This window comes from Macrotis lagotis, chromosome 8, assembly GCF_037893015.1.
Source record: "Macrotis lagotis isolate mMagLag1 chromosome 8, bilby.v1.9.chrom.fasta, whole genome shotgun sequence".
NCBI lineage: Eukaryota > Metazoa > Chordata > Mammalia > Peramelemorphia > Peramelidae > Macrotis > Macrotis lagotis.
In genome coordinates, this window is record NC_133665.1 from 27,742,051 (window position 1) to 27,755,759 (window position 13,709).

The following is a 13,709-nucleotide window of genomic DNA, read 5'->3' on the forward strand; positions in this document are numbered from 1 at the left end:
TTTTGTAGGAGCTGTCCTTCTAACAGGAGAAAATATAGTTGGTCATCTTTGACACATTGCAGATTTGGCAAGAATTTGATAGGCAATACAGAAAGGATCAAGAGACTCAGGCTTCAAATCCAGTCTCAGACACTTAATAATCACCTAGCTATGTGGCCTTGGGCAAGCCACTTAACCCCATTTGCCTTGTTAAAAAAAAAAAGAGAGAGAGAGAGAGACAGACAGACAGACAGACAAACTCAGGCTCTCATTACTGCCCTGCTACTTTAATAACTTTAATCAAGTCATTTTGCCTCTGAGCCACTATCACTTTCAAGGTTAACTTGAACCAGATAATCTTGAAGGTCCTTTCCAACTCTGACATTGCTTGATGTTACTGTGCATAATCATGCATCAGTAAGATGTGAGTCAACCAGATAATGAAAAGGGCAAGCATATTCTTGGCATGGCTAAACAATTGCCTAGGATGGAAGGAACAGTGAGATAATTATGCCTGGTAGTTTCAGGACTAGTTTACTCAGATTTCTTGAGACAGAGAGAAGTACAAAGAAGATCAGTAAAATAAATGGAGGGTGCCAAGCTGAGTCTTGAGAACATTTTTGCATAGTGCTGGTCAGGTGTCACAGCTGAGAGAACATTGAGAGAAAATAAACTCACATGACAGAAAAATTATAGTTTAGATATGAACTTTATGGCCATGAGAAATTGTAATATATGCAGCCCTATAAGGAGTTAAACGAATGACTTAGGTATTTCCTTGGATCTCTCCTGGCCACAGAGTTAGGATTTATCTCCTGGGTTGTTGGGGAAGTATGCTTTATTGAGGTTAATTTTCTTTTCTTCATTGGATGTTTTAAAGACATGTCTCATTGAGCTACTTTCACAGCCAGCAGGAAGTATTTTTGTGAAACATTTTATTTTCTTAAAGTTTGTGGTATTTTTAAACAAGAAGCAAGTTTTTTGGAAGTTTTCTATTTCCTGCATTTTACTTTTAATATGTTAGGACATCAACAATGCTGAGGTAGGAGCAGCAACCTTAGGAAGAAAGTCCTACATTAATGCAAAGTGTTGTTTTCTAAAAAAGGCAGCATCACACAGAGGGGAAAATAGTTAGGACAAGACAATTATCTTTCTGCTTCTTACTTTGAAAATAAATGATTCTAATGACACATTTTATAGGATGAGCTAGCTAAATGGTTGATTAAACAATGATAATAGTTAACATATAGTGCTTTAAGGGTCACAAAGTGCTATACATACTATATTCTCATCTGATCTTCATAACAACTCTTCAAGTTAGTTGGTGCTATTGTCCCCATTTTACTGAGAGTGAAACTGAGATCTAAAAGTAGCTAGATTACTTGCCCTGGGTGACATGGCCAATATGTATCTGAGATAGGATTCACACTCGGGTCTCTGTAGCTCAAAGTCTAACCTTCTAACCTATTTCCAGGATTATTATAAATTAATATATACTTGCTGATATTTATTGTCAAAATCCTTACTCTTTTTATGTGTTAAATTGGATCTGATGAAAATGTTTTAAACTGGATGAAAAGTTAGAGGAGGTTTGGGAGTGCCTTTTTTTTTTTAAGTTTCCCCAATGATTAAGTTTTCTATATAACATTATTATTAAATGAACTAAAAGTTACTTTGTTCAATTAGAAAATTGGATTAGTGAGGTTGGTCATAATGTTTGTGACCAGCCTTCAGCTGATTTGTGCCCTATTATTGGTATAAGGTAATGGAAATTAATTAAGTTCTGTATCCGTTCTTTCATGTAAATATAAGGTAGTTTCTTGGTTTGGAAGTTCCTGTAGATCTCTTCTAAATTTAGGATTCAATATTCAATATTATATTCTCTAGCCTTCTCTAAGTAGAATTTTGTTAATTTTTTTATAAACTCCAAAGTTCAGATTTTTATAAGAAGAAATTTAAAATAGCCGAGACTTATAATAGCACTTTCTACTTTACTCCTCTTCATTCTGAAGCCCACATTCTAGCATCAAAGCAAAGCTTAGGGTAGAATTTCCATTTCATCTTTTATACCTTTTTATCTTACTGCTCTGTTGTCTTGACAAACTTTTTTTTTTTTTTAGGTTTTTGGCAAGGCAATGGGGTTAAGTGGCTTGCCCAAGGCCACACAGCTAGGTAATTATTAAATGTCTGAGACCGGATTTGAACCCAGGTACTCCTGACTCCAAGGCCGGTGCTTTATCCACTACACCACCTAGCCACCCCTTGACAAACTTTTATCTCTTCTACCTAAAGGGAAGAATCTCAACTAAGCTAAAAATAGAACACTATTTCCATTTTCAGTAATAACTCAAATGGTCATCTGGTCATAGAGTAATCGCTTCAAACGAGATACAAAGAATCTGTGGCTATTTTTAGAACCCATTCAATTCTACAAACACTTTTTAAGCATCTGCTTTGTGCAAGGCACTATACTTGGCTTTGAGGTTAGAGAGTCAAAAAACAAAACACCTTTATTGTCCAGAAGTTTATATTCTACTGGGACTGTATTGTACAACATTGGTCTCTGTAGGTATTTTAAGTGAAGATATCTCTAAATTGAGAATCAATAGTATTTTCATTGATGGCCCTTTTATGATTCTAATAGTATCAATTTATGTTCTCTGAATTTTAGAGATAGAATTTTTTTATATGAAATCCCAAAATTCATATTATTCTTAGGAGAAGAAATTTAAAACAGTCCAGATCGATTATTGACCACCTTCCTTACTTCTCTTTAATTTACCCGTGTTGATTCACCAGAAAATGGTCTAGGACCAAATTTGACTATTTCAATATTTATACCACATATACATGTGTGTAATATATATATATATATATATATATATATATATGTAATCTTAATACTCAGTTGTCTTTATAGATTTATATCTCTCTTAGATGAAAGGGAAGATTCTCAACAAAGTTATAAAAATAACATACTACATCCATCTAGAATTCTGAATAAATATTTGAAATAACACTGAAACTGAGAAGTATGTAATGTTTTACAACAGTAAAGGTTTTTAGTGATTAAATCCTAGTAAAGTTATAATTTCAGGTTAATTCTGCTACATAAAATTCCCCTCAGAGCAGAAAAATTATTCTTTTTTATGGAACCAGTATAGCAAGGTCCTGATTAATCTGAATAATGAATCAATCCCCTAAAGGGATCATATTATTCAAATATGCACTGCACATTTCTATTGTTCTGGTACCAGTTACAATATTTTATATAATGGTAATTTTAAATAGTGCAAATTCCAATACATGCAGGATTCTTTGTTCATTCATTTGGGCCTATTGATACTAGTAATAAAAAAGCATATATTATTTAGAGTTTTTTCTGTCTCTAATATACTGAATCAATCCTCAGACTGACTTTTTTCTGATCAGTACTTCTATTACTGTTCTTAAACTCTTCCATTCAAGGGAATATTTTTCCTATTCTAAAATATTTTCTGAAGAATTTCAAAACCTTTTTTGGTTCAAGTAAGGGTATTTTTCTCCTGCCTAATTTAATCTTTTTTTAAAAAATAAATTAAGCCCTTATGTAAGTAAGGAATAGGAATTTCTATTATTTGCAATAGTGTTGGCTTTTTAAAAACTTGTAAGCTGTTAAAAAATATAAATCATGAAAATAATATCTTTAACATAAAATACTCATTTGCAGGGTGAAAGAACTAAAAAAAGGAATTAAATGCTATACCCCAGTTACCAGTCGAAACCGATCATCTGGAAATATGTCTCCAAAACGGAGTCAGTGTTCACCTTCAGTTCTACTGGCAGACAAGTGCACTCCCAAAAAAGTGAAGTTAGGATTCCAGCAACCTCTCACATCAACCTTCAGCACTCCACGAGGAAAGTGCTATCCTTTGGCTTTTCCTTCAGCTAGTGCTTCTTTTTCTTCCACTCTGAAAGTCATGGGTAAAGGAAACACCTCTAAAGGAAGTCTTAACCATGTATGTATCACTCCTACTACTCTCAAAGAACCTGCAAAGGGAGGGTCTCCTGCTAAAAAGAAGACAGAAAATTCCACACTGGATTTTGAGAAGCTCTGTCCTAACAAGGACCTTACTGGTAATCCCCCCATAGCCACTGTGCCAGAAAACAGGGGCCTGGGCCCCAGGGGCACCTATGTGCAGGGCCAGTGCAAAAAAGTACCAGCTGTGAAGAAGCAGCTTGTGTCCCGTGGCAAGTTCTTTTTTGGTGAACTACATCATGGAGGGCAGTGTGATCAGACCTGTCAGAATGTGCTCAGCAAGCGCTGTGCTGATGCTTGGAGCATGATACCTGCTCATCAGAAAGACAGGGAAGCTCATTTGCGCTTTTACCATCAGCAATTCCAGCAGCCACCTCTTCTCCAACAGAAGTTAAACTATCAGCCACCGGAACAGTTTTTATGCCAGTACAGCCCCCCAGATATTAGAGTCCAACAAGATGCACCTCCTTTGCTTCCTTCTTATTCTCCAAACCAAGATGTCACCCAACTGGAAGACCTAGATGACAGTGATTTCAGTGAAGATTCTTTTTCACCTATTTCTAACCAAAGGACAGCCAAGAAAAGAAATACCCAGGAATGTAGTGAACAGTCATTCTACCTTCATCAGAGAGAACAAGGAAGTGAGGATCCAAAAGCTGAAAGCGAGCAGAGTTTGTGTTTTAACTACAGGATAAATACTCAAGAGAATGATATGAATGAAAATTGGGTTTGTACCAGGAATTCAGCCTGTCCAGATGGCACAAAGCTGAATAAAGTGCATACCATCAATAAGACCCTTTGCGATTGGAGCAGAGAGGATAACTTGCTTTCCTCAGATTCCTCTCCAAGTGACAACATAGCAGAGCAGCCTTACTGCCTACAGGCAGATTTCGTTCACAACAGGAGAAGGAATAACCAAGCATTTCACCATAAACATGTCCCTTTTAAAGATGAGCCTCGTTTCCAAGTTGACAGCACCTTATCTCCACCAGAAAAGGACAGATCCACATTCTTGATGTTGAACCTTGCAGATAATGAGTCTTCAGAGCAGAGAGATTCAGTTATCTTACCCCAGGAAGAAAGCAGCAGAAGCAGTCAAACTCAGCTAATGAAACCAGTGAAGAGAAGTAGCCTTCCTGCTGAAGGAGACTTGTATGAAGGATCAGAGGCTTCAGCAGAGTCTCCTTCCCGGACAATGGGCCCTCTCACAGTGTCTCTCCTTGAGAGCTCAGACGGAGAGGCTTCTAGTGACCCCTTTCTTAGCCAGCTGACAAGATCTCCTCAGAGAAGGAGATGGGTACTGAACATGAGCACACCTAATTCTGGAAAGTGTGACAAGGAGGTCATAACTCCTGATACAAACCCAGACTTCTCAGCAGAAAGTGTTGGTGGGCTACCAGATCTAGACAAACCAATCTTGGCCTCTACCAGCAAGTCAGCTCTGCCGCTGTCTCTGCACTCAACCTGTGCTGTGGATGAGCCTCCTGGGGATCTCCCAAACCTGTCACCTTCAGCATTATGTCAGGACTCAGTCAATGATCTTTCAGTAAGTGAAACAGGTGTGCAGGAGTCCTTAGGAACAATGGTCTTCAGGAACATAAAGTGTCAAGACTATGTAAACAGCAAGCATTATGATGCGGATATGGAAGAGACCGGGCTGAGTTGGGATTTGGATTCTCCAGAAAAGCCCAGCTCTACCAAGGAAAGTCCCAGAGTCAGCCAGGGTCCAACTTCTACCAGATCTGCTGCAGATGTGTCTGAAAAATGGTTTTCAAGCAGCCCAGTGGCTCTTAGAAAAGCTAGAAGCATTTGTTCCTTTGCACAGCCCCTAGATGAAGAGAACAAGCCCCAGAAATCTGAAAGCCCCTTCAAGTTGTCTTTCAGTAGTGAGGAACTTGGGCAGCTAAAACATAGACTGATGCAAAGCATCTTTACACAGACAGAGCTTCTTGGGGAAAATGCTGCAGACCCTCTAACTGTTGAGCACATGAATTCTTTGGCAAATCAAACTTCAGAAAACCAGTGTACCCCTGACAATCAAAGCAGCTTGTTCCAGCTTGCAAGAGAGAGGCCTCAGGAAGCCCTGAAACAAGCACAGTAAGTTTAGACTTCCTTCTCCTCACCCCCATTGTCTAGATCTCTCTAGGTCTCTATCCTGACAGTCTTGCCGTTGGCTTAACGTTGTATCTGGGAAGTGAACTAAACAGGAGTGTTGTTTAAAATGAGCCACCTTAGAGAAGCCCATCAGTCCCTGGGACTAAATCATCCTCTCTCTGCAGGTGCCTCTTCAATATATCTCTTGGACATCTCTAATTCAACTTGTTTCTTCCCAACTTAACTTTTGAGAGTACCACAATACTCCCAAGTCACCCAAACTCACAATTTCAGTGTCATCCTCTACTCACTTGTACCTATTCCTCATGTCACATTTGTTATCCAGTCTTGCTGTTCCCACCTTCATGGTATCTCTGACAGAGGTTCCCCTCTCTCTACTCTCTACTCACACAGCCACCTCTTTTTGCAGAGCTTTTGTCACCTCTCCCCTGAGCTACTGCAATAGCCTTTCAACTGACATCCCTGTCTTAAGTTTCTCTCAATCCAATCTGTTCTCCATTCAGCTGCCAAAGTGATTTCCCTCCAGCACAGATCTGATCGAGTCACCTCCCTCATTCAAGCATCTGGGGAGCAGTTTACTCTCTCAGATAAAATATAAAGTCCTTTGGCATTTAAAGTCTTCCCAACTCCAGCCCTTCTACCACTGTTCTTTTTTTCAGTGAGCTCTGCTCTATGATCCAGCCCCCCACCTCTCCCACAGTTTCCTGGTCCTCATCCCCAGAACACTCTGCTTCCCTGCCCCTCTGCCCTTCCTGGACTTCCTCTAAGAGTTCACTGAAGTTTCCCCCTCTGGAGGAAACCTTTCTCAGTTCCCCTTGCTTTTAGGGCCTGTCCTCTCTCTGTGGTTCATTATGTGTTGTCTCCCACATCAGCCTGTGAGCTCCATGGGGGCAGCTTTACCCTTTTCTTTATCTCCAGCACTTTTCACATTGCCCAACCCATAAGTGAATGCTTAATAAATATTGTTGACAGAAGAATATTCTAAGAATGACCTACATGAGACTGAGATGAGCTCTGTTCCTTTCACCCAATCCAATTGCTTATGTGACTTGAGAAATATTGGATGTGGTGAAAAAAGGCTGATTCATTGATATCAACCTATATTACAGAATGTGTATTGTATCTCTGTGGCATTTTTACAGTAATACATATTGAGCCCATCACTATAGCAAGAGAAACAGTTTTAATAATTTGTTTTAATGATTTTATTTTTTTAAAAATTAGGGAGGGGGCGGCTAGGTGGCGCAATGGATAGAACACTGGCCCTGGAGTCAGGAATACCTGAGTTCAAATGCAGCCTCGGACACTTAATAATTACCTAGCTATGTGGCCTTGGGCAAACCATATAACCCCATTGCCTTGGAAAAAAAAATTAGGGGCAGCTAGGTGGCACCAGGGATAAAGCACTGGCTCTAGAGTTAGGAGGACTAGAGTTTAAATCTGGTCTCAGACACTTAGTAATTGCCTAGCTGTGTGACCTTGGGCAAGTCACTTAACCCCATTGCCTTGCAAAAAAAAATTAACAAGCATTCATTTTGTGTTCCCCTCTTTTAAAAAAAAATCAATTCCTCCCAGAGGGATAAAAAGAAACAGTAATTATTTGTAACAAATATGTTAAGTCAAGCAAAACAAATATCCACATTGTCCATGTCCAAGAATGTAGGTTTCATTCAACATCTCAGGTAAATCACCTTTGGGTCAGGAGGTAGACTGCAAGCTTCATCAAGGAACTCACAATCTAATGAAGGAGAAAACATGCAACCAACTATGTCAGAGGAAAGGCACTATTAGCAGCATGCCCAGCTGGTCTTCACCCAAATCCTCCTATGTTTCCTCATTTGATGTTCCTATTGTACCTAGCAGTGCCATAATATTCCATTATACCCATGAACCAATTTGATCAGCCATTCCTTAACCAATTTTACTATAGGAATTTGCAATATAAAGTACTTGCAGTCCTGAAGCAATAGCACAGAGTAAGTGATTAAACCCACTTCTGCGGGGTGGGGGCAGGGAATGAGATAAAAGAAGTAAGGTTGGCACTGGGTTTGTTTTTTCTCTACAAGGTGCCCTTCTAGGGAAGGAAAGGAATAAGATCAGTCTATAGGGGGAAATGAAAAACAGAAGATGTGCTTTGAGAATAATAAAAGGAAAAGAAAACCATTCATCAAGAGACTACTGCTGTATCCTGTCGTGGCAGTAACATCTATCATCCTTAGACCAGAAGTAGCCCTTGGAGCCTGGAGCAGGAGGGCACCTTTCTCCTGAACCAGTCAGGTCCAAGTGTTTTGGCTCTGTAGACATGTAGGAGACATTAAAGGTTCTATCAGACCCCCTCCTTTCCCTCCCTAATGCATTCTACCAGAAATGTATGATTTAGGGTATAAATGAGATAATAAATATAAAGTATTATACATGTCTTAAAGTACTGTGAATAAATTCAAGTTATAATACTTAATAAAAACCAATTAAATGCCATATGGAAGCATGAGTATGGGGCAGTAGGCAACTTATAGACTTGACAATTGGCCTGTAGACTAATTTTTTCTTGCCCCTTTCTCTGTAAAAAATAATCTTCAGAAGGTTGACAGTGCTAAATAGTCAAGATTGGGATATGTATGGCAGCATTTCCTGTCAGCTTTGACAGTGGAAGAAAAGTACTAGCATATTCTACTTCCCTTAAACTAGATCTAACTTTGGGGCCAATTTATATTTCTTTCCTCTGGTAAAAGTTAGAGCAAAAGTAGCAGTTCTCTGGCTGATGGCAACTTCTGAGGCTTGTAGCCCATCAGCAGATTTAGCTATAGCTGCACCATTGGCCTCATTGAATGAAAAATTTTATCCGTGTGGGAAAATTTGTTGTCAACGAATCTGTAATGGAATAACAGCCATGGCTGATTTTAGGGACCCTTCCTGAAGGAGTTTATAGTTGGGAAAACAAACATTTAAACCAACCCTGCAGTACAAAACTATCTTTCTGCCTCCCCACATCCAATCCCTTCAAAACTAGTCTGGCTCAAGAGAAGCCACCTAAGAAAGCTGCTGGAGAAATGTGGAGGTGGGGAGTTTAAAGAGCAAAGCTTCCTTCTGAAAGGATTGAGGCAGGAGTCTTTGTGTTTACAGGCAGATTATCATTCAAGCCCACCAGGAACAGCTGGACAAAATGGCAGAGCTGGATTGCAAGGAGGAGAGTTTGATCAATCAAATGTCAGCAGCTGTAAGTATATCATGGAAGGACCTCCAAAACTTAGGTCCATTTGCTTCAAGATGAAACGAGTACCAACTTGTTCCCTCCCAATTATGTCTGTGTTCTCTGATTTGAGGACAACTCAGTACTGGATTCTCCTTCAGGCTTCTGCAGTTGTAGCCTTGTCCTGAGGTCCAGGCTACTGACCCTTTTAGCTGCTTCAGTTTCTCTAATCATTTATCAGGGAGAGATGTTTGATCATTAAATAGCCTTGGTATCATGAGACATTCTGTGTCTTGCCAGCTCCAGGTTTAATCCTAGGAAGGCTCAGAGTAACCTCAGACTGCCCACCCCTGGCCAGAGGATGACTTAATGGCCACTTGGTGACACCAGGGATGAAGTCAGGAGGACTTGAATTCAAATCCAATCTCAGTAATTTACTGTGCCACCCTGGGCAAGATTCTAGGGTCCCTTTATCTTCCTCAGTCTCCTCAGATGTAAAATGGAGATAATGATAGCACCTTCCTCACCCGGGGGATTTCGAGGAGGAAATGAGATCATTATAAAGTGCTTAGCACAATCTCTGGCATGGATGCACAAGATAAATGTTCCTTGTCATCAGCATTATTACTCATTGTTATTATAGATCTGGTTAGTTCTAGGCTTTTTTGTTTTAGGTGGAACAGGGTCAGTCCCCCAACTGGTTCCCTGGGATGGTTTTACTCCATAAGGATTCCTGATCTCTTTTCCCTTTGGGACCAAACTGGGATTTGGAGAGAAAAAAATAATGCCCTAAGAACTGTGAAGAGGTCAGAAATTGCTTCATTTACTTAGCCAGCTCTTTTCCTGTCTCCCATGGAGAGTTGTGAGTAATGTATTGTGAGCTGCACACAATAGACCATCTTCTTTCCCTCTAAGAACAGGGTAATGAAAGAAGCATTAAAAGAATAAAGAGAATTTCATTTCTGACTCTTACTTGCTAAGTAACCTTAGCAGGTTACTTCATCGGTGTCAAACCCTTTTCCTCCTCTATAAAATGGGATTAATAATACTTAAAAGATCTTATTCAACTGGGTTATTATAAAAAAAAAAAAGGTTGTATCAACCTGAAACATTTTGGTGTTATTGTTATGAACTCTGACATAGAAATGTGAGGTGAACTCAACCTCTGAGACAAATTCTTGTTTACCTCTGTTAAGAGATTATACCTCTAGCAGTTTGCTTGCCTCTTGAGGCGACTGAGAAAAAGGCGCATTCCAGGTATAATGCTGAGACCAGCCCCCTCACTCCCTAGTTGCTGCAGTCACAGTTAGCTCCTTTCCCACCATGGGCCTAGTAGGTCAGTGTATATTAAAACTCCATACCAGCAATTGCAGGGACTAAGCAAACATTGCAAGAAGTTGACTGATTGAAGAAGGGGATGAAGGAAAATCGCTAAAAGTAGAAGAGAACCTATGTCTAATATGATGTTTTCCTTGTTGCTAAGATAAAGAATCCATATATTTCGATTCTTATGGGACTGAGTCTCAGCTGAGGTCACCAATCCATATTTAGATCAATTCACTTCATTTCCTTATTTATGAGCTGCTACTCTATGGCTAGGACTAGTCTATAGAATAATACAGGAGAAAATTTTTCCCAGTCTGGTTGAGGAAACCAGATACATTTCATAGAAATAGCTAAAAATAAATGGCAGCTTTTATTAAACACCATTAAATATTACCAGTATACATAATTGGGAAAAGATAATAAATAGGGTGAAATGGCTGAGGCCTCTAGCAATTAAAGAAAATATCATGTGTTATAATTTCAGTAGGGGAACTAGATCCTGAAGGATGAATAGAATTTGAAGTTAAAGGGGGAAAGCTAGAACAAAGACCACATTTTAAATACATTGCATCACAATGAGACAAGACAGAAAGTTGGCAGAATAGTAGACACTTCTATAGACATTAAACTTTGCTATAACACTGTTATAAAAGCTCCTTTGATCTTTAATATAACCCTTTAAGGTGGATAATTCAAATGTTATTACTATTTTACAGAGAAGGAAACCAAGGCTTACAGAAGTCATCCCAAGATTAGACCAGAAGAGTTGTTCCCCAGTTCTTCAGGCCTTCTTCCAAATCAGGGTTTTTTTTCCCATGACACCACAGTGTTTTTAAGAGATGAGTTTGAAAACACCTGTTCCCTGCATTTTTCAAAGAAATGTCCTTGTTTCCTCCCTTAGGATTTTGAAGACTTTGTGACCCAGCTAGATGAAATCATGGTCCTGAAGACCAAGTGTATTCAGAGCCTCCGAGGCCAACTGCAGCTCTACCGTACCTGTTGCAGGCCTGAAGCTTCCCTAGAGAGAACATCAGCCTCTTAGCCTGGGAGGGTCCTTTGGAGAGGTGGAGAGGGTTTTGGGGATGGAGAAGGAATACCCCTGCATATATCTTAACCATGCCAACCACATTTTTATTCTGGTTCCTTTATGAATAATGTACAATTGAGTTAAAGGAAGGCAGGGTAGATGATACCTATACAGCAGAGGTGTCAGCTTCTGTGGACTGGTACTGGGCATCTCTGGCAAATGAATCTCGTGTAATGTTCCTGGCCTTCATGTATACCATGCTGTGCAGCAGTGATCCTTAAGATAATGTGGCAGCTTTTTTTATAGGGCACAAAATGTCTGTTGCTGAGTGAACAGTCCCACCAAAGATTGAAAGATACTAGATGGAGATTCTGGAAGACAGCCTAGGAGAGAGCAGGATGGCCAGAAGAATTGGACACAGAGCATTTAGAGAAAAACTTTGTTATGAAACCATTCATGGAATGGAATGCTGCTAGAAGTGGTTTGGCCAACTGCAGTTCTTTTAGAACAGAATTTGGTTCCAGTATATAACTAGCAAAGATGTAAGTGATGGGCAAGAAGTGCCTGGAATCTTTTCTAAGAAGCTTGGACCCTACATGTCAGAGAGTGGAGGCCCTAATGGTTGTCCCATTAGTTGACAGTGCCTTTCTTTATTCCTTAGATAATTTGGCAAAAATTGAAGAGTTATCAGTTCAGTTCTAGACCTGTTCCAAATCTTAGGGATTGGAGATGAAGATTGGTTTGAGTTTTAAATTGACTTGAAAAAAATTGATGGGGTTACATTAAATTTGATATGTAATTAATAAAAGAGGTCTGATTTCCCCACTTTTCCCTCATCTTTTGATCTTAAATGGAAGACTGTTTATGACCTTATGCTTTTTTAGTAAGGGAATGCTTAAGATGTTTTGTGTTATGACTTGCCTTGACCATCCTTGTCCACAGGGTCATGTTATGGTAATCACTGTGTGCAAATGGATTAGCTAACAATGCATCCATGGTTGCCTCTTGTTATTGTAGCATATTCACCTACCTCTTTTTGATTCTTTAAAAAGCTCTTTGAGTTTTAGCGCAAAAGATCATTGCCCCCCTTTTATAGCTCGGGAAAGTGGTGCTTAGTAAGGTGATTCACCCATGCTCACACAGAGTTAGTGAGCCAAGACCAGAGTTGATCCCTTGTCTTTCCCACTCCATGTTCCCTTGCCTTGTTAATCCTGTGTCTGGGAACCAAATGAACAATGTGTTCATCCTAACCTTGAAACCAAGTAAATTGGGGCATGAGTAGTCCTACTCCTGTGGAAGGTGTGACCATGGTTGCATCTCTTTAAGGCTAAGGTGATTTTGCACAGTTAAAAGACAGAAATATTACGTGCGGCTAGGTGGTGTAGTGGATAAAGCACCGGACCTGGAGTCAGGAGTACCTGGGTTCAAATCCGGTTTCAGACACTTAATAATTACCTAGCTGTGTGGCCTTGGGCAAGCCACTTAACCCCATTTGCCTTGCAAAAGCCTAAAAAAAAAGAAAAGAAAAATATTGATTTACATAAATAAGCACAGCTTCTTATTTGGTTGGATTATTAGAAAGCAGCAGCAATCAAATGACTAAGCCATTAGAGAATATTGATCTGGCTACAGTTTTCTACATGATCATGAGGTTGGACACTGTATTAACTGATACCTGTGATTATGATCTCTGCTTTTGTCAAGCAGCTCACCCACCCTCTGCAAGAAACTTCTTGGGTTCGTGGCTAAAACTGCTGTTTCTATAGCCACTATCAAAATACAGTTTTGCAAGAGTCACTTCAGTATCTTGCTTGGTCAAAGTTAGGTGAGCCAGATTTGGTTCCTATTTGTCATTAATAGATGCTGTAAGGAGCTTCCCTAGCCCCCAGAAGCAACATTTCACCCATCTTTCTTGCTCCATCAGTACTCCCTCCCCATCCCCCACAGGTATATTTTCTTATCTGTTTAGGGATTGTGTCTTAGACTGTTGAAGATAAAGGAGGTATTAGATATCTTGTCCAAATCTCTCTTTTTAAGCACCCAAGTTGGTCACA

General features: G+C 39.6%; 2 protein-coding genes across 6 annotated transcripts in view; one reads left to right on the forward strand and one right to left on the reverse strand.

Moving 5' to 3' along the window:
• NUDT2 (nudix hydrolase 2) overlaps nt 1-3,893 on the reverse strand; it is an 83,240-nt gene extending 79,347 nt beyond the window's left edge. Inside the window, exon 1 of one of the 2 annotated variants that reach the window (XM_074196597.1) lies at nt 3,725-3,893. The gene's annotated coding sequence lies outside the window, so the exon portion shown is untranslated. The remainder of the gene's footprint in view (nt 1-3,724) is intronic. The other variant, XM_074196600.1, reaches the window with a different exon arrangement.
• KIF24 (kinesin family member 24) overlaps nt 1-13,709 on the forward strand; it is a 117,109-nt gene that overhangs the window by 98,231 nt on the left and 5,169 nt on the right. For 3 of the 4 annotated variants that reach the window (XM_074196586.1, XM_074196588.1, XM_074196589.1), the window contains 3 exons: nt 3,689-6,094; nt 9,236-9,329; nt 11,530-12,480. In XM_074196586.1, the coding sequence (XP_074052687.1) occupies nt 3,689-6,094; nt 9,236-9,329; nt 11,530-11,670 (2,641 nt within the window). In that variant the 3' untranslated portion in view covers nt 11,671-12,480. Of the gene's footprint in view, nt 1-3,688; nt 6,095-9,235; nt 9,330-11,529; nt 12,481-13,709 lie in introns of those variants that run through there. The other variant, XM_074196587.1, reaches the window with a different exon arrangement.